General features: G+C 48.9%; 1 protein-coding gene and 1 long non-coding RNA gene across 2 annotated transcripts in view; one reads left to right on the forward strand and one right to left on the reverse strand.

Annotated features, from left to right (window-relative positions):
* Positions 1-3678, reverse strand: part of LOC126533114 (open rectifier potassium channel protein 1-like) — a 106141-nt gene extending 102463 nt beyond the window's left edge. The window contains exon 1 of the mRNA XM_050180381.2: positions 1191-3678. Within this exon, the coding sequence (XP_050036338.1) occupies positions 1191-1205 (15 nt within the window). The 5' untranslated portion in view covers positions 1206-3678. The remainder of the gene's footprint in view (positions 1-1190) is intronic.
* LOC129385298 (uncharacterized) overlaps positions 1-23783 on the forward strand; it is a 207301-nt gene that overhangs the window by 179608 nt on the left and 3910 nt on the right. Inside the window, exon 2 of the long non-coding RNA XR_008612876.1 lies at positions 6636-6692. This is a non-coding gene — a long non-coding RNA (uncharacterized lncRNA). The remainder of the gene's footprint in view (positions 1-6635; positions 6693-23783) is intronic.

Genomic DNA, 23783 nt, shown 5'->3' on the forward strand with positions numbered 1-23783 from the left:
GCGAAAACGTGAATATACTAATGCGGCAGTCTATCTACGCCTACATCAAGGTTCGCTGGCACACAGTGATCACCTGAGTACAAAAATAGATCATGCAGTGACAGATACTAGATAAGAGCTCTCCTATCGGGACGTACGCACGACGATTGCAAAGTTCTATTTTCTTGTTCAGTAACAATGCATTTGGAGGTTGCCTATATATATAGTGCACTTACACATGTTCTCTTCAGCTACAGGTTACAAGTGACCCTTTGTCGCACTAATGAAACGTAGTAGACGCTTACCGAAAACCACAGTTCTAGAATGACGAAAGAAGATCAACATCAGAATATTTAGTATAAGGTCTTCCTTCTTTCACAAGGTTCCCGTCCCAACACGAGAGGATGCCATCGTATTCTCGACTTAATTCGCATTTAAGGATAACGGATACTTTTTAATTCTCCAGCGAAGCACTGACAGCTGGACCGGCTGATAACGTAAAACACTGAACGAGAGTGGTAGATCCGAGAGACATTCATGCAATCTGCCGTAGGTTGACAGCGTTCCGAGAAGCGTTTCCAGCTGAACCGAAAAATGCATCCAGATGATGTAGCAGCAGCGCAAATTTACACGCGAACAAAAATTAACTCACCAGAACGACTGAATTCCGCGCAATCACGTGAGATGGCGACGTGGGAAAGCTTAATGGCATTTTTTTTTTTCTCGCACGGAATTGTGGCGAATGTACGTTCTGGAACAGGAATCAAGTCAATGCTACAAACGCAGACTAACCCGGATGCGGAAGAAGACATTCGAGTTGCGTTTCGACTTGCTCGCGTTTGAATTTGTGCTGGTTATTGCGATTCGCCGACGACGGCAGCGCGCAGGCGTCTTGCCCGACGTCAGCCGGGCGATTTATCTCGCGTTCGCGCCATCCCGGCCACCGTCACAGGTGCCGTCAGCATACCGAGGAATGATTTGATTTACGATAGACAAGCAGGCGCCAGGGAGCAGCCATTCGCGCAGACTAGATCGCGCCAGCCTAAACCAGCCGCGAGTTCTCTCGGAGCATCGTATGCGGTTACAGATTCTCAGCCGTCTCATCTTGAGACGCTATCGGTTTCAGGGGTTTCGCTTCTAAACCGCTTCCTGCGCAGGCTTCCTGCGCAAACCGAACCGTCCAAACGGGGCGAGAAAAATAAGTGGCTTACCGTTCTCGGAATCATGATTGCTTCCGGTCGAGGACGGATTCGACGAATCTCCCAGGTAGTACGTGCGACGGCCGCACTAAATCCGCAGGGTCGGAAGCGCCGCAGCTGAAACTACGGCCACATTGCGTAATCCTCCCCCCCCCGCCTGCTGGAACTTGGGACAGAGAAAATGCACTTGGTCGACGCACGAACTTTCTTCCGTACACACATGCACACGCACTGGCTTTGGGTCAGACCTGCCCGCGTCTCAGTCTCGCCTCTGTTCTTTTTTTCTTGCCTTCTTACCGGATTCTTCTTCTCTCGTCCCGCGAATATTTCACTCTTCAAGTCACTCACGTCATCAGGAGTCGCCGTCAGCGCACACGTCACTCAACCCCGAGCGCAGAGACTATACACGCCGCCCGAAAGGGCACTCGCGCACACAGACACACACACACAATCACACACGCCCTCCCAGACGTCACGCGTTTCCTCGCACGTTGAAGACAAAAGTTCCCCGCCTCGCGTTGTTCTACGAGGAGCCAAATGCACGGTCAGGTAGTTTTTTTTTTTTTTTGTTTCCCCTATTCGTACGCACACTTCTGTTGCTTTCTGTCGGGCACACCGACGAACTCTCGCCCACAGAGCAGCTAGCTGTGCGCAGCTATAGCTCGATCCGCTCACTGCATACGCTGCAGCTGCGCCTCACATTTGCCCCAAGCAACAGCTGCTCTGCTTGCAGGCTGCTCGCCGGAGCTTGTCGCCGGACTGCCGAGGCATTACCGACGCCGATGCGGCGAGACTCGGGTTGGTCACTGGTCCGTGCCGAGGGCTCATTGTGCGATGCTAGTCGACTGACGTGGCTCGTCGGTTCGCGTCGGCGCTGCCCGTCTTCTCCGACGAAGGGTCGTCGACCTACTTGGTCTCGACGAACTGAGTTTCGGGGTGCAACTTCCCTTTAGTATTGCTCTGCTGCAGGCCACATGGACGGGAATGGGACAAACGCCCTTCTTGAAGGCGCCGGATGAAAGCTGCTCCCGAATTACCTACTACGATTGTCGGATTTCAAGAAGGAACTTGGCGCCTAGCCGTCCTTGGTTGGGGTGCTGAAAGCCCCTTAGCTTTGGACGCCTCGATACGAGTATCCCGGAACCAGCACCGAAGTCACTGAAACACTGAAATCACGAAGTGTGTATGTGCGTGCTTAATTTTCTTTAGAGGCGGCTTAATCGATCACATCAACTGGGGCTGAAGATCAACTTGTGCTGGTGCGATGTTACCGAAGCTGAAGGCGAACCGCTGGCGATACTTGCGAAGACGTCAGCTGTATTTTCGGAAGGCACTGCTGTTTTGTTTTCCTTATGCTGAATATTCGTACCTTTTTTTTACTTCTTTATTTGACGAGTATATCCAGCGCCCTCTCGTTCTTCGGTTTGAACAGGCGACATTGTTTTTCGATGCACCATGCAATGGGTGAAAGCTATCAAAAGCAGTAGGTTCTCCGAGAAATCATTCCTCTGTCATTTGCATCAACACTGGAAACATTTCTTGTTGTCGATTATCTATGCAGTAATAGCGCTCACTGATACGAAACTTGATGCTTGACGATGACAGACGTCGGTCGAAGCTTCTGTCCCGTACACCAGCTGCAAACAACTCCTTTACAGACGCCTCACTAGAGGTGACAGCTCTCCAGTGAATCGAAACACGATAGTGGCAAGCACCGCAAAAAGCAAGGATCTGCGTGGTAAACGAGAACACGTATTCAAAACTCGGGAATTCACAGTTCGCACTTTTTAGCCGTGACACCCGCACAAGGCTTTCATCGAAATGGGCACCAGAGAAGACCAGAAGGAACGAAAAAAAAAAAAAAAAAGAAAGAAGAAACGCGTCCGGAATACACAAGTTGAGAAGCAGCACAACGCGCAAGCGTTAGAAGAGCGGCGTTACTAGCGAGTATTCCAATTCGGCGTCCAACTGTCCGGGGTCCCGCACCGGTGCCGACCACTTTCGTTCACTGCACCGCGTGCACCGCGGACAGCGCACACAACGAACCCCTCGTCGGGAAAAGGTGCCTTCGAGCTGCTGCGGTCGCCTCATGTGCCAGAGCCGGGGACCTCCGGCGACGCGTTCCGGAAGGTCCAGGACAGCGGTGCTTCAGGGCCGTACGCCAGCGTCATCGGTCGGCGCATGGGTGCTGCCGCCCGTGCGGCACTGTGGTCGCGGCTGGTGATCCCGTCTCCGTAGTCGGTTCGGGCCTCTCTGGTCTTCGGGTGCCGCGAGGAGGGTGCGAACCGGGGTCCGGACCCGGTCCCACGCGGTCATTATTTTTAGCTTCTCTCTCTCTCTCGGCGGCGGCGGCGGCGGCGAGGGATGCCTGCTCCGTTGTAGTACTTCTTTCGCGCTGGCTGCTCTCGGCGTGCGCTGCAGCCGCGTTGAGTCGCTGCCGGCCCAGCTGTGCGCGCCCAGGAGAAAAGGTGCGCTGCCGCGACGCGATGCCGCCGACGACGACGAGGAGGAGAAAGTGCCGGGCGAGGGGAGGGGGGGGGTTCTTGTTCTTTTGCCAGGAGAAGCGAGGCTTGGGGAGCCTGTCTGCTCCGCACTTCGGTAGCAGCTTCAGCTGCCAAGTGAGTGCTTCGCCACTTGCGCTGACGCCGTCGCTGCCTCTTCGGCGGCGCGAGCGGAACGGGCTTGCGACGTGATTTAGGCCTGACGATCGCCGCTTCTTTCTTTGATGTGCGACGGACGCGCCGCGATCTTGGCTGCTGTGCACCGCTTTGCTCGGACGGTGTTCGCCGTGCGCGGAGTTCTTTTAGCTGGCGTGAACAGGTTCGCCGGAGCTTTGGGCTCGCACTGTGGAAAGCCGAATGAGGTGACTGCTTGCGCAGTTGACCTTGCGGACTGAGTGGCCCTTTCGGTGTCTGCATAATTCACAACACCTGGAACGTCGGCATTGCAGAGTTGCGTCGCGATAATTTTTTGTCTGATTGTAATTGTATTTCTGCATCTGTATATTATAATTTTTTGAAGTTGCCACGCTCCTTTACAAGGTGAGCGGTAAAACATCGCCCTCGAAGGGTGTCGGATCTGGAAACATTGTATTACATTAGCGCACTTCTATAACGTGAAAAGGCGTAGCCATCACTGTAGATGGTTTGCGCGCGCATGACGTCACGGACGCAGCTTCTCAGCAGGCTAGTACCCAAACACGGAGGCCCCGATGACGTCAGTGCAACGTATCATCGCGTGTACGTCGTCTTAATTTTTGACGGTAACCGTTTCTCACCGGATTATCACTGTTATCGATTTGTCTTCCGGTGCAAGACGCGCCTGTAGCACCTGTAGTGCTGCCACGTTTCTTGCTGACGCATCTTTTCGAGGTGCTCGTACTAGACGATGGCGGTTACGATGACGTCAATGATAATAATTTATTATAGCGGCATTAAATTTCTTTTGTATTCATTTCAAATAGATAAATTGTGCTGAAGGAAAATGACATTTGGCTTGCGAACGAGAAAGATGACGATGGTCGTACGGGGGTGGGGGAGAGGGGGACGCGTTCGCGCTCTCATTTTGCTTGACTGCCCTTTACGAAACGAGCTACGTTTTACCCTCACGCTCGATCATCTACACCCTCGTTATAATATAAACAACGCACATCCACACGATCTCAGAGGTTGCGTGAAGCAGCAATAGACGGAAATGAGGCATTGGTAGAAATCAAATGTATGCAATCAAGCGTAAACTTGACAGTGTATATACCGAGTAATTTTAATGCCATTTTAAATTTCAGAAAATAATTTTATAATTCAAATAGCCTTACTTATACAATACTCGGGGCACCACGTGACATCTTCCCGCGCGAATTTGTAGCGAGTATTGTATGTAACATCGCGAAGAGCCGGCAACAGAAGCACTCCTTATGTAGCAGTGGCCCGTGAACTTGAACACACAGATTCGTTTCATTACTCAATATGCCAGTCACAATTCTTGCAGCCAACTACTGCACACGTCGTCACCGCGCCATATTTTGCAGCACGAATGGGGCACAGTGCATTTCCGTCAACTGATCGCACAGAAGCAGCGCAGAAGAGGTGATGGTTTCGTACTTCGCTGTGGCAACGCGCTGCGCGCCATCGAAACCTCCTTCTCATTTCTCTAAAGCAAACTTATTCCCGAAAAGGGTCAATAATACTGAATCCGAGTGTCACGAAAGATGGTAGTGTATAATCGTTCCCGAATAAAAACGTTTGCAAGCTTTAAACGCAATGCTTCGAAAGGCGATGGGGTAAAAAGAAAGACACCGCCGCCCAAGCACTTCGTATAAATGGTTAACCAGCAAAGCTGAAACATGCGGCCCTGGTGTTTATCACTGGGTTAATCCCGACGGTTCGTTAAACGACGGCTTCGTAGACTGCCGGATCCTCGGTACGCAGTTACCACTTGCGCAGTGCTCCACGAGCCTGTTCTTGTGCCCGGGCTGTAGCATCGGCACGGCGTAGACAAACTCGTTCCCGGTTCTGCTCGAGGCGTTGCTGATCGAAAGCTGCCTGTTCCTGGGGAGTACGCATGACGCGGGGCCTTCCCACTTCGTAGCCGGAGAGAAACTGCTGCGCGCGCGCTCGGCTACGACGCAGAGCAACGACGTCACTACTGACGCAGCAATTCGCGCGCCTCTCTTTCTTTCTTTCGCGCATGCGCGTAGGGTTTCGCCGGAGGAGCTATCGACGTACAGGCGACAGGCAGGGGGACGAACGAATCGCCTAGCCATATACAGCTTCGCTGAAAAAAAATGGGTGTGACGGCTTTACCTTCCGTTCAACGGAATATGTATGGATGAAGGCATCCGGTATCATTGTCCTCTAGCGTTCCTAATTAGGCTGATGATTCTGAAGGACTATCTCGAGTGCGCAAGAATCCGTTGCAGGAATGGGCCCACATGCACGGCAACAAGCGCTGATACTTCGCGTGCCCAACAGCAGCGCCGTAACACGCAGTCTATATAGCGAGGGTTGACACTACTTGTATCATCTTACGATATGGTATCAGCGAGTCCGCCGGTTATATTGAGGCACACGCGTCCAGCTTGTGACTTGTATGTGCTCCGACGTGCTAGAATCCACATATAAACGAGCACATGTGCTCCTCCCGACGCCGATGGCCGTGGACCAGAGCTTGGTTGGAAGCTTCGGGCTAAATACAGCGTTGAAGCAGGCCCGCAGCTGCTATCGGCAAGTGCCGTATCTACTGGGAAATAGGTCGACCATGAATATAGGTCGACCCCCACATACTCAACTTCCCGAGAAACTTAAAAAAAAAAAGAAAAGTAGCCAATTTGGAGGAGTGTAGTAAAACGCTGTTTGGTGCCTGCGTGCTTTGATCCGGAGAGACAGGATAACTAACGGGACGACAGCAGAGAGAGTGACGGAAAACGTTCTAATTAAAATAGTTGTTTCGTAAATGCAGGTTTCAACAAGGGCACGCATTAAGACGGGACGAAAGAAGGCTGACACAGGAGAAGTGGTAAGTGGCAACTAAAATTTATTTTGGAGCAGATAACATACGCGAATTAATTTGCAAAAGTGGAAGGTACGCCCACCGCACTGGGCTTCAGTGGCTGGGAACATCGCAGTCATCTTGCAATTCATCACTTTTCAGAACACTTGTCACAGCAGATTCAGCAACAAATCACAGCATTTCTTCCACAGACGATTGTTCACGGCTGCTCAGCATTACAATACTGATACGAGCCTTCTCATGGTTTTGATATAAAATGCGTCAATTCATTCCCGATGCGTAAGCGCGTCTCCTCTCTTACTCAGTCTTCGAGTTGGCGAGTTATCGCTTGCCTTGTGTTATTCTTCTGGGGTGGGGGGGGGGGGGGGGGGGCAGTCATTTGTAAGTCTTATGGAATTTTTAGAAATCGGCTGTTGCAGATAACATAATTATAGTCCTTGAAATGGATCATCGGTAGAGGCGGACATTACCTGCTCGAGCAATCAAAACACATATTCAGCTACTTAACGAAACTTCACTAATTAACTTCTTAATTACTTACTTTACAGTACATGTTGTAATTTACGAATCATAGCCGGTAAGTTCGCGATGCGTATGCACTTGAAATGAAATTATTGAATGACACCAGTTTGGAGATATGTGCCATCAAACCTGGCGTAAATATTCACTCTTGTTCCACCTACTTTTTTAACGAAACTCACTTTTATGCAAAAGGTAGAAAGTTGGGCGAGTTGGTACGGTAACATGATCTTGTACACAGGGCTCTTTTCAATGTGAACGCTTTAACCTTTCTATAGCGCTCGTCCTGTCTGCTCCTTTCTGTGTCCGTGTTCACTTCGCGCTACAATCCAAGATCACATTTATTCATTGAAGCACAAAAGTAATTGGAACGTCGATGTATTTCGGCCCCCACTTTGGTAAATAATATCTCGAAACTGGCGCCGTTCTGGAAATTAATTTCAACTGGAAACGTCTTGCAAACTCACCGGCTACAATTCCTAAATTGCAATAAGAGCTGTAAAGTAAATAATTAAGAAGCCAATTGGTCAATTCAATTTGTTTAATTATTTGAATATGTGCTTCGATTTCTCATGATAGTAGTGTCCGTCTCTTCGAATAAAGCAGCTGAACGATAAGAATTATGCTAAATATCTGCCAAACTTGATTTTTTTTTAAATTCCGTAAAGGTATACTCTGTGCAGAGTAGCCAAATGAACATATAATCTGAAATTTCTCTCTCCCTCTCTCTCTCTCTCTCTCTTCTTAAAACTAATTATGATCCCCCCGTATTGTGAAAACTTGAAACAGTGAGGGACTTCTCACAGAACTATGTCCGTACTTCCGTAAAGGTGTTGCCACTTCTTCGATAAGGACCTTACGACAAAGAACGTGCTTCATTCAAGCGGCCGCGTACATGTGGAATCGTATATGCACATCACAGGGACTGAGAGGACACTCGTGAAAGCGCCAATGCGTTCACGAGGCATTGCGGTTCCATCGGTCCCAGGTACAGCTTCAACGGTGGCTTTGGGCAGCATGTATTGAACTCGTTCTTGGTCTAGTTGCTGCTAGCCGGGAGACATGATGGCCCCTAAAATGACGCAGACACGAAGCAAAGCAATGACGATGAGTCGTCGTGTTTGCCGCCGTGACGCGACCCGCGTGTCGTGATTGTGTTTCGTCGTATATCTGATACCACGTGCGTGCGTGCTTTATGGCGGTAATTAAGCCTCACGTACAAAATTGTTCGTTATGTCTACGAAAACGGCAAGCATAGCATAGCATGCTGCGCCGCGACTCATGTCATCGAGATTCCCATCGAGTGTCCTGGGCGGCTTTGTCTTTTTCGGGTTATTATTGTTTTTTTTTTGTCGTTCTCGTTGTTCCTCGTAACGAAAATACCCACGAGAGGGCAGCGATATTTTGTTGCGAACACTGTCACGTGGTCATCTTGTCTGCTACGCCTTGCTTCGTTTGCACCACCCTTCCAAACTTCAGCGCTGGCTGGCCCGCCTCCCGTTTACAACAATCGCGACCCGCAACAGCAGTGGTGCCACGCAGTCCCACGTCGTGTATACGATACAACAGACATGCGTGATGCTTGCTCTTGTGCCGCGCACTCAGAGTAAGGCAGCGCCGGAGTGTACGTATACGCAGGGGCTTATAAATCGTTGACGTGCACCGTTAGCTAGAGACCGAAAGGTTTACGAGGGCTCAGCCGGTTCGTTGACTCCACTTCGATGGAGCTGGTATGTGCTCAGTCGTAAAAAATGAGTTTCGACGCCACAGATGCCGCGAAAAAATTAAAAAAAAAAACTTTTTTTCCCCGTGTAGCCTAGGCACTCACGCTGAAATTAAGTGGTAAGGCCTCCGTGCCTGCGCGCTTTCAATCATGCAACGCTTTAAGGCAATTACACGTTGAACGGCTGTCTTAGAGGTCATATAACTGTTTAGTTGATGGCGGTGGTCTCTAGACAGCACTTCTCGAAAGAAGCTCGCCTTTCGAGTTCCATACTGCTTTTATCGACGTTCGCTCTAGAAGGTGATGAAGGAACCTAAAATAAGGACACACGGAGTCAAAACAAAAAGAGCGTGTCGGCTGTGATGTCACTTATTGGATGTTGTTAACTTCGATTTCTACCAACAGTAATCGGGAAAAAGAAGGAACTTAGATAGTGAACAGCTTTCTTCGATTTGTTCTGGGGTTATCGCATGGCGATCATCAAAGTGAATCAGTACCAACTCTTTAGTACTGAAATGCTGTTGGATTCGTACCGCATCCAACAATCCCGAATATTTGTGCTTTCGAACACCAAGTTAAAATTTGCATCAATCACGTGTATATGCGTCTACGTCTTACCTTTCCCGAGGCTCGGGAAGACGTAAGTTTCCTTTATTTTTTATTTTTTTCATTGCAGCACGTTCGCGATGCTGCTATAATGGTAATGAATTTCAGCTTTCGGCCTCTGCAGTTCCTGGATTTTCATGTTTCCGTCCACGATGATCGAAATAATGAAACACCATCATCATGTCGTCATTGAAACGACGTTAGGGCCCAGTAAAATAACATAAATATAATAATTCGCCGTCTTTAGGTCGTTGAATATACAAGACTGCCCAGTCATACGCACAAGCTATATGAGGCTTCTGCGGACTGTAATCGAGTGGTGTCTATTTGTGTACGCATTGACGTTCTGTTCATTCTCTACTCACAGTAAGCCTGTCCACATCGTTCATTGTTGTCAGTTCGATCTTAAAGCTGTTTATGAAAGCCCACTTACACACACCCTTGAGTACGTGTCAGCATCTTTTCTTGAATGTTTACCAACTCATATGGCACAGGGATCAACATACCCGTAATATGCTTTGTCACTGCGCCATACGTTGAACATTCAAGCCGTCGGCTAGATCCGCTCATTGCGAACAAACCCTCTCCGACGCGTCATGCAGTCCGTCCCATCTTGTCTGTGACTCTGACTCACTCGCACGGACGCAAACAAGTAATGCCTATCAAACGCAAGCAAACGAAGCCCCGCATCAAGCATGAATTCGCCCGGCGCACGCCTCTATCTACGTTCGGAGGTTTATTTTATTTATCTATCTAGTTTTTTTTTGTGTGTGTTTGTGTGTGTGTGCGGGGGGGGGGGGTTGTTGAATAGCATCAGAGGTTGTTTTTCGGACACCACCTTTGGAGAAATTTTCGACCCCCGGAAAGCAACAGGTGCATTGCTGCAGTTATTGAAATGGACAGACCTCAGCGAGTGACTGTTGGTTTCGGTGCGCACCTCTGGACGAAGCAACATCCCTCAGTGCTTTATCATCGTCTTTTCTTTTAATCCCTTAAGCCCCTTTCCTCTGCGCAAAAAAGCAGACGTGCGTCTGGCGGACGTCCCTACCTTTCATTCACTTTTCGCTGTCGGTCTCTCTCGAGCCTTCTTGCATTTTCTTTTGCGAGTATACCCAGCAAAAGTTTACCGTCACGCGAAAAGTGTAATGCCTTGTAGCTGCACAAAAATGCCTAACTTGCGAAGTTAGGACATTTAATTGCTACAATACTGTAAATGTAGGTGAGTGGAAAGTTGATAACGAACCACTGAAACAAAACCATATACAATTTGATCAGAGAGAATTCCCATATGATCAGATTTGTGCATAACCATAAGGTTAGATAGAGCTCCATAGAAAATCAATGGGAAGCCTACAGTAAGGGTGTGCAAACTTAAATTTGGAGGTGGGCCAGCCTAAATTTGAGGGTGGGTCAACTTGAAATTCGGGGTGCGTCAACCGAAATTTGGGGGTGAGCCAACTCGAAATTTGGGGTTGGGTCAAATTAAAGTTTGGGGGTGGACCAACCGAAATTTTCTTCAAATTTAGAGCTTCGTCCAACTAAAATTAGGGAGAGGGCCGACTTAAATTTGGGGGTGGGCCAACTTAAATTTGGAAGCGGGCCAACCTAAATTTGAGCGTGGATCAACTTGAAGTTCGGGGGTGGACAAACCGAAATTTGGAGGCGGGCCAACTTAAATTTGGGTTTGGGCCAACCTAAATTTGAGGGTGGGTCAAATTGAAATTTAGGGTCTGGTCCAATTTAGATTTGGGGATGGGACAACTTAAATTTGTGCGTGGGCCAACCGGTGGGTCCCTTGAAATTTGGGAGTGGGCCTGTTAATGTGGGCCAACTTGAAATATTAGGTTGGGCCAAATTGAAACTTAGGGGTTTGCCAACATAAATTTGAGGGTATGCTTACGCATACTTAGGCAACTACAGTGGAATTTCTGCATACTTTCTCTCTTTTTGAGACGCTACGCAAAAATTCTAAATTCTGTGACTCTTCATCGCCTTCAATTTTACAAGCTTCGAAAGCAAATCTTCGATACGTATGCGAGGTGATAATACCCGCACAGTGTTACGGTCGGCAGGGACTATGGCTTTACGAAACCCAGCACTGTGGCATGCAGTAATCTGAGTACAGCCAACTAATGTGAACCAAAAAGATAAAATGCTTTACGAACTGGACACTGAGAGATGTACGTATCTAGCGTCAACGCAAACGTTACGGGCCGCAGGATCTGCCGAGAAGGTGAATTCTGGCGAAGTGCATGGTCACACAGCCTCGAAATAAATGTTGCAGCATGTAGTAGGCTTCGGCACCTACATAAAGCCTTTGAAATGTCGCGGAGTTCGCGCGTATTTTGCTTCTTCTTCTTCTTCGTTAATAGATGTGAAACACAAGGAGTTAATTATGTCACATAAAATGCCACACAATTTTTATATTAGGAAGAGAACGCTGCGAGTACCGTAGCTGGCGCGGGCAATCTGTCTCGTTCGGCACATTGGAAACGAAGTGAAGTGTGGCGCAACTGCCTCGCTAATCAGGAGATCGCAAGAGGCGCGTGGATGACGCATGGACGCGATTCACATCAGCGGCCGCAGGCAGACCTCCGCTCATGCAGCGCTTTGTTTCCGTGTAGACGACGCGGGCGCGCTACTCTGGCGCCATATCGTAGCCATCGTCGGCGCACAGCCCGTCTTGCGCGGCACTACGCTTTGCTTTTCACGCTTTCGTTCCACCAACGACGAGAGCGGCCCTTCGTCCCGGGGAAATCGTGCCACCAATAGAGACGTTTAGCGTATCCGCTATTCCGCTAAACGGGAGCGGTTTGGGCGGATTGGCGGATTTGCGGGGGCGTAAACGTGAGCGCCCAGAGCGGTGCAGCCGCCTGGTAGCGTAGAGTTCAACCAGACAAACAAAGAGCTAAAACTGCAGTAACCGACTATGTCCTGCTTCGCTAGCGGTGCAAATTTTTGGCAGCGGCGTAATTGTGAACACGATTACGTCACTGTCGAAAATTTACACCAACAGCTAAGCAGAATATAGTAATTAGTTTTGTGTGTGTGGTTGAGCTTTGCGCCACCAGCCGGCGCCACCAATCTGGCCGCTCACGTTTACGCCCCCGCTAAACCGGCAAACCGCCCGCGCTTGCCGGAATACCGGACAGGCACCCTCATTCCGGTGCGAATGACGATCATTCACACCGGCGACTGACAGTGGTCGCGCGACCAAGTTCGTCGCAAAGTGACCAGCCGCAAACGTTCGCTTTTCTCGAAAAGCCACTGTGCTGGGCCAGTCGCTCGCTGCTCGATTTTTCAGTCGCGCGACCGTGGTCGCAAAACTGCTAAACCAAGCAGCGACGCGCCGAAATTTACGTTAGCGTGTGTTTTCTAGCGGCGTCCTTCTGCGTCGCACCAAATACAAAGTCCACGCCACCATGGCTGACTGCACGAATGTAACTGGTGTCTTGACTCGTGATGCTGGGGCGCAGCAGTTCCAGCAACGTGTCGAATGCACGCGGTAGCATTCGCAGGAAACTAAACAGCATAAAAAGAAAGCACAACAATTATGCACCGATTCCCACGCAACGCGAACTAGAAATTACAATTTACTGTCGATATTACTCATCGTCACGCGCGTGTAGTTCGAGCAGGAGGCAGCTTACGTGGCCGGTGCCACTTATCGTGAGCGACGGCACGGGCCCACAAACTAGCGTCGCTTTTTCTTTGGAGGCCTCCACGCTGCCACATACAGCTGACATCACGCATAGCACAGCACATCAGTGACGACGTATTCCTCTTCGCTGGAATCAAAATTCATGGCTGTTGCCTGAACGCGAAATCAGAGAAGTACGCTGGAACTGCGTAGATCCTTAGAGTTCTCGCTGAGAATGATAATCTCCGGGATTGCGACTTGCAGGTCGCGCTGGCCTGGGCTTACCGATGTGAGCCTCGGTCGCGCTCAGTCGCTTTTTAGTCGCCAGTCGCAAATGGTCGCGCGACCTCCTCAAATCGCCGGTGTGATTGATCGAGCCTTCACTCGCAGCCGCTTGCCATCGCCATTTGCAGGAGCAGTGATACCCGTAACAAATGATGGTACCGCGGACTGACCTCAGCAACTGACGCCACGGACGAGCGTAGCCGTCCCCACCTTAAGCCCCCCCCCCCCCTTCCCCCGGTCGTCACTCGAAAGCGCAAATGAGATCGCCCACGCGACTGCGGATGCCTTGGCCGCCGGCAACTCAGCGCATGCGCAAGCCGTCTCCCTTCCGCTGTACCTCCGCTTTCCGCCTCATGCTTTCATTTAAGCCTCCTCCTGTACTTCTTCCCTCGCGCTCTCTTCTTTCATTTCCCGCTGCGCTCCGTGTTCGCTTTCATGTTTCGCTGTGTGCGTTCGCTCGGTTACGAGGTATAACAACGCCGAGGCATGCCGACGCTGAATGCAGGAAGGGGCGCCTAAAAGCTGCGCTCTCAAAGAAAGAGAAGGTGAGGAAATAAGCCCATAAAGAAATTGCAAAGCACTAACAAAGATCCGCGGATCGTGGAGAAAATAGAGGGGAGAAGAAAGTGTTATAAAAGCGCGAAAACAACCTATCAGCACGAATGAGTCATGCGACGTTCACGTTGCCTCGCACGTTTTATACCGATGGCGAAATAAGCACACATTTCCGAACAGCGTCGCTGCGCATCAATACCAAGCGGAATGCGTAAGCTTTAATTATTCCAGAATGGTCTGCCGTTATATCACAGTTCACTCTCGGAATAGCGCGAATAATCGCTTGCTATCACCGAAAGTTGTTTTATACCGTTTCACGTGTCACCATCAATAATTTGCCAAATGTCATTCTTGGAGAAAGAGAGAGATAGAGCAAACGATAAATGAAAAGCAGGAAGGTTAACCAAGACTGAGCCCGGTTGGCTACCCTACGCTGAGGAAAGGGAAAATGGGAGGGAAAGTTTAAAAGAAGAAGAGAAAGTCCACTGGGGATGAGTGATCCGACGCAATATGGTGGCGAGGCGTCGCGATCCCGAACGAAGGAGAACAAAAGTGCGATGAAATGGGCTAGTTGGTGGCTGTTCGTAGTTTCCCTTTGCGCCTGTGCGTGAAGACGGGGACAGGAGAACACCATTGCGCGTAACTGTCTTTTTGTCCGCGTTTGCCTGTGCCCGTGTTTTCCTACAAGGAAGTGTGACCGATATAAGTGCCGCTGCTTGCACGCATTTCTGCAGTCACGCGCAAGAATGTGTGTGCGGCTCCGAAGCACAGCGCTTCGAGTTACGAAACGCGAGAGCGGCTCCATATATGCGCCTCGTGACGTCACCAGAAAGGAGCGTCTCTAGGCTTCCGCAACAACTTACTAAGAAAGCGTCGTTTCCCACAATACGAGAGTAAGCATTCGCTTTTTTGTATTTTTGGTTTTCATGCGCTTCGAAACTTTTTGGAAGTTCATAGATTGCAATGGTCACGGCAAGGACATGTACCGAAGAATAAAAATGAGAGCCCGTACGGTAGGCATTACTAAATCGTGACCGGGGGTTTAACGCTGTTGTTGATAAGAAAAGCGTACAATCGTTACATTCTACCTGTGGTAACATATGGGGCAGAAACTTGGAGGCTAACAAGGAAGCTTGAGACCAAGTTAAGGACCGCACCACAAGGAGCGATGGAACGAAAAAAAAAATTTGGTGTAACGTTAAGATGCAGGGAGATATGTGTGGATCAAAGAGACAAACGAGCATAGCCAATATTCTATTCAACATGAAGAGAATAAATTGTAGGTGGGCAGGCCATCTAATTCCTATAAGGCGGATAACGGATAGACCATTGAGTTAGAAGGTAAGCGCAGTTGAGGACCGGTAGAATGCAATTATTGTACACTTTTCTTTTCAGCGACAGTGGTAAGCTTTCAGTCAGGATTTGGTAACGCCTGCCGTATGCACTCCAAATCAATTTTATTATTCTGCAAATTTCCTTGTCATGATCAGGGTCCCCTGTGAGTAAGTGACGTGGATAAACGTACTCCTGCGCAAACTCAATAATCTGACTGGCGATCATGAATTCTTGTTCCCTTGCTAGGCTTTCGAACATTATCTCGGTCTGCTGCGTATTAATCTTCAACCCTACTCTTACAGTTTCTCGGTTAAGGTCCTCAATAATTTGTTGCAATTCATCCTCGGTGTTGCTGAATAGGACAATGTCATCTGCAAACCGAAGGAAGCTGACATATTTGCCGTTGATCCTGCTAAGCCTTCCCACTCAATAGCTTGACTACTATTTCTAAACATGCAGCGAATATCACTGGAAGTACTGGAGAGGTAAACCTCATTAGACAACGCCATCGCAATTTCAAATTTTCACGTATTACTTCTTTTTCTTTCTTTCCTCCATTACTATACTTAGTGTCACGATGAAAACATGCAAGTGGCGTGTGTATACAGTCGCGAGCGAAAGTCTGGAGAGCAGTGGCGCATCGAAAAAAAAATTTTTTTTTTTCAACTTCCCATCTTGTGGGCATGCCGGATCAAGTGGCACAGGCGAAGTGCGTGTCTTCGACCAATGCAATGTATTGAACCGATTGCATGTTGCGGAGCTGTGTTAGAAAAACATATAATATTGTCAAGGCGAACAGATGCAGTTGGACGCGGGCGCTCGATCGCACGGCAAGCGCGTGAAAGAAGTGGCAGATGTAAACAGGCGTTCTGATGGACGGCCGATTGTCTGGTTCTCTCTCCTTGCAATGGCGCACTCTACAACGAACCTGCCTTAAGGCGTTCCATCTTTAACTGTCTCCTCGCTGTTCTTCGGCGTGGTGGGTCCCTCCTGCCCATGAACGCTGTGCACGCTTCCTCGGTTATGGAGCCTAACACCCTACCGCCGTCGCAAATGCCTAGCTCGCACTGCCCGGGCACGGTGTCCAAGGCTCCTCGGCGGCTATGAGGTAGGACTCTGCCCGTGATCTCGTCCAAGTCATCGCCCAGCTGACGCAACTGCTCGCGGTTATGACTACCGCCTTCGCACCCGTCAGCAGTTGCGCCGTTGCATTTCACAACTGAGACTGCGCTTCGGCCACTCCGTCTTGCATAAAAAAAAAAAAAATGTTTTGCCGAGGTCATGGTCTTCAAACTTTGTCGCGAGTATACGTTCACAAATTGCGTCGCAAGTGATGTTGAAGTGAAAGTCTTCCGCACGCTATCGCTTCTCGTTGAATGTGCCGAGCGTGACCGAATCGCATGTCATTATAGTTGTCGACTGCGTTTGCAGAATGCAATGCCCATTGCGATACTTCCCACTCACTACTTCTAAAAAACTCACTACTAAGTTACCGCGCAAGGGTACTTTCGAGACGATTCTCGCCACCTTGAAGCTTTTCGCGCAGGTCGGCGAAGCGAGAAGTTTAATTGCACCCGCGGTGTCACAACACACCCATCGATTTCTCTTGTCAGCCGTCTCTATACGCGGCACGACCCATTCTTTGCTGAGACCACGTGATCAAGCCGGTAATCCAAAAAAAGTAGCGGCTCCGAGCAACTCGTCAGCACTGCGTAAAACTTATATACATCGAGCAGAATCTGGAATATTATTCAACGCAGCGAAACGGCCTTGGTCTTAGCGAAGTCACCGCGTTTCGTCGTGCTGTTGTCGCGTTTCCCGCTGGCACTGCATCGTTGCTCGTAAACTTGTCTCCGTTCTCCTCTGTTTTCGTTTATACTTTTCAAGCTCGCCGCGTACTCTTCCTAGCTCCTGCCAGGAGAGGCTGGGCAATTGTGTGCTTTCGATAGCGTCAAGGCCAACGTTTGTATTTTCCCTCATTCAGGGGCGTACCAACTATCTTCCCAGTGGGGGGAGAGGGGACAAGCCACATCTCCCTCTCCCTCACACACACACACACACACACACACACACACACACACACACACACATATATATATATATATATATATATATATATATATATATATATATATATATATATATAGGGGGCATGTCTCTGCCCCTCCATCCCTTCCCCCACACACACTGGTAGTACGCCTAGAACAAACACCGTGTCACGCACGCACAGGCAAATATAAACACAACTCGCTCGATGACCACGAGCACTCGCTGTCGGCGCTGGCAGCTAGAAGCGAACTCTTCATGCTGCCTCCAGTTTTACCACGAGAACACCTTTCACGGCCAGATAAATGAAAGCACTCTTGAAAGTACTGGGAACCTCAGTTGCACTATTCAGGTTCCTAGTATGACAGACCAAGTAGCCCGAATCAATGCCTTCATCGATCTAGTCTTGAAAGACAACTGCAGACTTGTAGAGGTGGGGACATTTACCAGCTGGAACCAGTAGGCCTTGTCTGCTATATACATACCGGTGATGAGTACCCTGAATGAGTACCCCGCAGAGAGTCCGTGTGCAACTGGTGGAGAGGCCAGACCCTCATTATTAGTGCTTCAAGGGGCTTTCCGTAGACTCGAGTAATCATGGTCGGGACTCCAGGCGCAATTGCAGCTTTCAAAAGTGGAGGGGGGGGCAAGTGCCTGCCCCCCCGTTTGATACGCCTAGGCCCTCCTTGATAAATGTTTGTGTCATGTTTACGAGCTAAATTTTGAAAATGCACGTGGCGCAGATGTGCAATGACTTTCAATGACCCTTAGGAGCTTAGGAGCCGCTACTATATCAGTAGCGGCCATGGCAGTGGCGTAGCCAGGCATATTTCTCAGGGGGCGGGTGGAGGGAGGGGTGCACGCAATTGACCACGGGCAGGAGGAGGGGGGAGGAGGGAGGATGCGGGGAAGGTGGCATCATGATACACAAAAATTGGACGGGGACTTGCCCTCCCATCCTTTTACCTGGCCTTTACCTCACCCAGCCTTTACCTTACGCCCCTGGCTATATGCTCATGGGAAGAGCGATACTGTGCTTAGCTGTGCGTGATGGATATAGCTTCCTGTACGCTTTTCGCGAATTGTGTGACATTACAGCGACGTTGAGCAAAACGAGACCAAGGTAAATTCGGGAGCGAACGTTTCGACAAATCCACTTGTCGAAACGTGGGTTCCCGCTTTTACCTTGTTATCGTTTTGCTCGTCGTCTTGAATTTCCATCTCCCGCCGTGCCCGTGTTTTCCCTGGGTTACAGCGACGTGGACGTTGTGTACCCATCGTCCTCTTCTCTGGTTCTTTGGAGGTCTCCTTCCAAGTTCGGGCCCCGCAAACATACGAACGCGGTGCGCGCGCAGTGACGACATCTGCAAATTATTACACCCATGCGTGCGTTGACAACATTGATAAATTCGAACGAAAACTAGTGCGCGGTTCACGCATGGTCGGTTCGGAGTAGCTTCTCTCTCCGACGAGGTGACGTCGCAGCTGTCGCCTCATCGTCACAAGCGTGCCACCTGCTGCGCACTAACGGCCGGCAGAAACGCGAACGACCCTGGAATTCCCGCGAAAGGCAGCGCTCAAAGACGCCTACGGAAATGTACCGCGCAGAAAGAAAGTAAAAGAGAGAGAGAGAGAAAGAAACATCGAGGCAGCTGCCATGACGTAATCGTCACATGAGCCTTCGGCTTCGATAGGAGAAGAGAGAAGAGGAAAGTGTCTCTTGCGAGCGCGTTGATCTAGACAATGGGAAATAATAGCCTCTGATGCGGGGAGGATAGTTTGCCTCCTTGCACTATCAACTCGCAACACGTTGTTTGCTTCTACATTCGCTATTACTGCAACCCATATCAAAGATTTTTATGGCAGAAGGCGCTGAACCGAAATTTCTGACGGTGCTTCTGCTCCTTCCCTCCTCCCTTCATTATCTTTATCTCTCCTCGTTTTTCCCTTCCCCACATGTAGGGTAGCTAACTGGGCGTGACTTGGTTAACATCCTGGTCTTTCCTTCTCTTCTCTCTCGTTTCCTGACAATGCCTGGTGAGGGGCCCCTCCACAAGGTGACCCGAGGCTTTCTTCATAAGTACTCGAACCCTGTGAGAATTAAGCAAGCGAATACCGATGCGGGTGCCTGTGCGGTGCGTGCCAACATCAGGCATGCGATGCTTACCGCGATCAATGTGATGTCGGGCGTATCTCGCGGGGTCAAATGAAAGGCCTACAAGACCATTCAATTCGGAACACAAAAGACGCGGAATATGCGTTGGTATGTGACATATATCCCGAGGCCGTTTGTTTTTCCGTGCAAAGAATAGCCCACAAGCGCATTGGTATACGGTGATATTTGGAACGGTGGTAGTTAACAGAATTAAAACGCGGAAAGACGTACTTTTGTCACGCCCAGTCCCAGCTGTATTGTGTACGCCTTTCCGTGTTTTCATCCTGGTTGCGCTCTTTTCAAATATGAACTTAGCCAACGCGCCCAACTGTCCACTTTGATACAATATGTCTTCGATGGAAACTAAAGTTCATGGTTTTATTATTCCAATTTGAACGTTGCCTTTCCAGATTTATTCGTCTACGATTGTATACAGATAGTTCATATCCCATCGGGTGGTTGACAAAAACATTTCTGCAATGCATTTGCGATGCAGCTGTACACGCTTCTGAAATCTCTTGGATTTTTCGTCGCTTAAATGCCTTACGGCAAGGTCTTTTGACTCGAGCAAAAAAAAAAAAAAAAAATGAAGTTAAATACAGAGTGTTTGCTTTTTATGGAGCGTCATTAAGACATGTGCACAGTTCGTAAAGAAATGAAGAAAAGCAAAGCCTTACAAAAGAACCGCGATTCTTTCGTAACACTTTTCTGTTTCTTCATTCCTTTACGAACTCTGGCGCTATTGCTACCTTTCACCCTCTCTCTTTTTCTTCTCCTTTCTTTTTTCCACTCTCGGTTTCGATACGTTTCGTCGTGCAAATGTGGTCTGAGCGAAGCAGCTGCTTTCTTTTACACTGTTCCGTTGTTCGTCGCAGGTGATCGCAATGCAAGAAAAGAGAGCGCGATGTCGCAGCATATTTGAGGGCGAGAGATACTGCGACGTTGTGACATCGCTGCACGGTGTGCCAGCGGGTGATAGAAGCGCGGAGAATCGCAATTTCAAATTACAATGTAGAGTAGCAAGACAGAATTCAGCTGAGCGCACGAGGGAGACGACGAACACGTGAGCTAAAGGAGGATGTCACGCGCAAACGGTGTGACAACGGTGATAAAACAAATAACAATAACTCACATCATCGATTTAGATTTCAAATCTCTTGCTTTCTCGCTGAGACGCGAAGTGAGGTGAGAATTACTCTAATACGAAGAATTGGTTACGAAGCAATATATATCTCTATCTACAGCATCGAAAACAAACGCTTCCGAACAAAGGCGTAAGCTAGGTTAGGCTAGGTTCAGTTAGGTTCGGTTATGTGAGGTGGGGTTGGGAGTGAGTTAAGTTGCAGATGAAGTAGAAGGATTTAAATTCGGGCAAGCATGTAGCAGCTGTTTTCGTCACCACAGATATACGACGTGTGTCTGTTTAATCAAAGTAATCGTGTTGTTTCCAGACTGCCGGTATTTGCTCCCCGGCAAGCCGCTCAGCAACGAAGACGCTGTTCAAAGCTATAGCTTACAGTATCAGGCGTGTGTATTTGCACGCATACAGCGTGGCGCTGCGAAAGTGTGCTGCAGATTTCCTCAGAATCTTCGTGTAGGTATAATTTTACACACATCCGCAAAAGTACACAGTATACCCATCCCATTCTGCCAGTTTCTTGAATTGTAGTGATATTATTAACTTGGGTATGTGCAGAAGTCGTGAAAAACCCCTTTGAATTTGGGTCTTTCAAAGTAAACAACAACAACAACAATAAAGAAAGAAAAAAAAATCAACAAATGAAATAAAAAAGGAAATTAACATTTTTGTAGCCGTGGTTATTCGGAGAAGTGCAGGGGCAACAGTGGCGTTCTGTGGTCTCAATTCCCTTCTTAGCGCACTCGCACGTCCTGAAACTAAGACATATCTTCATATTTCCAAACCTTTCTTTTTCTTTATTTTGAGCGCGCTGTTGGCATCATTTTCCCCAGATAAGTCTATATGCTGTGATGTCCGTGCACTCTTAGGTGACGTGTATCCTCAATTACATATTATAACTAAATGGGTTAGTCGGCATGTACTTCAAAGAGTGAGAATGTGAAGCGATGATTGCGGCGAACGCTCTGTAGAGTATCAATCACACAGGCTCCGAGTCAAAGCAGTTCCACCGCCACGTACCCGTTAACATGACCTAGTCACCCGAGTCACGCACGTAACCTAACGAATGTTTAGCTAAGCAATCTTAGAGATTGTTCTTCTCTTCTCACTTTACATTAGCTGCGAAATGTTGCGTTGAAATTTTACTTTTTTATAGATCACAAAGTGGTTTTAACACGTCGCATTTAGGGTATAGCATCAGAAAATATGAAATCTATTTTTGTATTGAATTTTTTTTATTCACATACCCTAAGGGCCCTTTACGGGCATTACATAGGGGGTTAAAAAAAAACCCCAATGAAGTGATCATAATGCATAACGCAGTGAAAAATCAGAAAGGCATAAACAAACATGCGCTCAGGAAAACAGGGAGCATATCTGGATAAAAGAAGTGTTTGAGAACACGTACACCTGAACCTGAACAATACCGCGAATTCAGCAAACGTTGTGCGCCAGCAAGCGTATAGTGCAGATGAGTATTAGGCAACTCCAAGACTTCCGAGATGTACAACGCGGCGCTGCAGATTGCCGCGGTGCTTCCCGGCGTAACACATGCCGTATGTAGGGTGACCCAGCTAACGTTAGCCAAGCTGTTCAGCGAAGAAAAGGATGAAAAATACACGGTACAAGATACAATCATAATACCTACGGTGTTCGGTCGTCAGACCATTGACAAGCAAGCGCCGTTGGTTTTATAATTGTATCTTGTGCCCTGCTTTTTGGCTCATAAGTATCGGTGGCGTTATCGTGGTCAGTCAAAAAAAGAAAGAAAACCAGTTGCTCCCTGAGCAGAGCAGATGCGGGAAAGGGCGGTTTGATGAGTTGACAGCTGTGCCGTCGCCGGAGCGTGAGTCATTAGCAAGTATTCCAGCTGCATAGGCGCGCGCTCACGCCACGCGCGCTACCAGAGCCGCTTCGCTTCCGCCTGGGAGGGAAAGGGCTGGAAAGGGCAGGAAAGGGTATCCAGCGCTGCCACCGGCTTCGTTTCCGTTCAGTTGAGTCTCGGAAAACAGATGGGACGTCCACGCGTTGTGCGTTCTCCCGAGGAAGAGGCAGCCTTCGACGAGCGACGGCGATGGGACGGCCACGCGTTGTGCGTTCTCCCGAGGAAGAGGCAGCCTTTCGGCGACAACTCGTCCGTGAATGGGCTAGCCGATCCAGCTCTTAGACCCGCCGGAGCCCAGGCGATCCAACAGCAACGAAAAGAAGATTCCCGAGCTGAGGGAGCGGGAGGCCGAAGCAATCCAGCACTTTTACCTGTGGGTTACTCAACCCTGACGAAGGTCAGGTGCACGCAGGACAAGCCTCGTTTACCCTAATTTTCCGGTAGGGGAAGGGTTGCCATATTTCAAAATCTTCTTTTTTTGAGCAGTTTAGCTAACGTTAGCTGGGACGCAGGGTATATAGTATGCCTCCGTTCAAAGCGAAAGCCCCGTGCAAACATCAACAGCTGTCACAATCCCTCCTGTGAGCTCGGTTTTTCAGGTGTGCGCATCTTTTAATTAACTCTTCCCGACTCATGCAACGTGACAGGCCGGAGAGCTAACAATTTCACCATGCATGTCACCATTAACTCAAACCACCATTAGGATTAATTTGCCCGCTTGCACAAAGTGACAACTGTTACTCAGAAGTGCACAGCCGAATTCATGTGAAGACCAATCCCGAGCTTGCTTATGTAAACATTCACTCGTTTGTATGACTGTGGGTTAATTACTAGGTCATGTGCACGGAGGGGTGCATCACACGTGGAGCTGCTTAGCGCAGTAATTGACTAGGCGGAGCTGAGTATGTGTTTTCCTTCATTTTTTTTTTTGCATGCCGTAGCTTCGTAACACTTTGCGCTCCTTTGTTTTATTCGTGTGCGCATACCTACTCGCAGTAACCAGCGTTTTTATCATCATCAGCCAATCTTTGTGTCCACGGCTAGGAGAAGGCCTCTCCCAGCGATCTCCAGTCGCCCCTGTCTTGCGAAAGCTGAATCCAACTTTCACCCTCGCATTTCCTAATTTCTTCACCACACCTAGTTTTCTGCCGTCCTCAACTGCGCTTACCTTCCCTTGGCACCCATTCTGTAACTCTAATGGTCTGTCGGT

The sequence above is a fragment of the Dermacentor andersoni genome, chromosome 7 (assembly GCF_023375885.2).
Source record: "Dermacentor andersoni chromosome 7, qqDerAnde1_hic_scaffold, whole genome shotgun sequence".
Taxonomy (NCBI): domain Eukaryota; kingdom Metazoa; phylum Arthropoda; class Arachnida; order Ixodida; family Ixodidae; genus Dermacentor; species Dermacentor andersoni.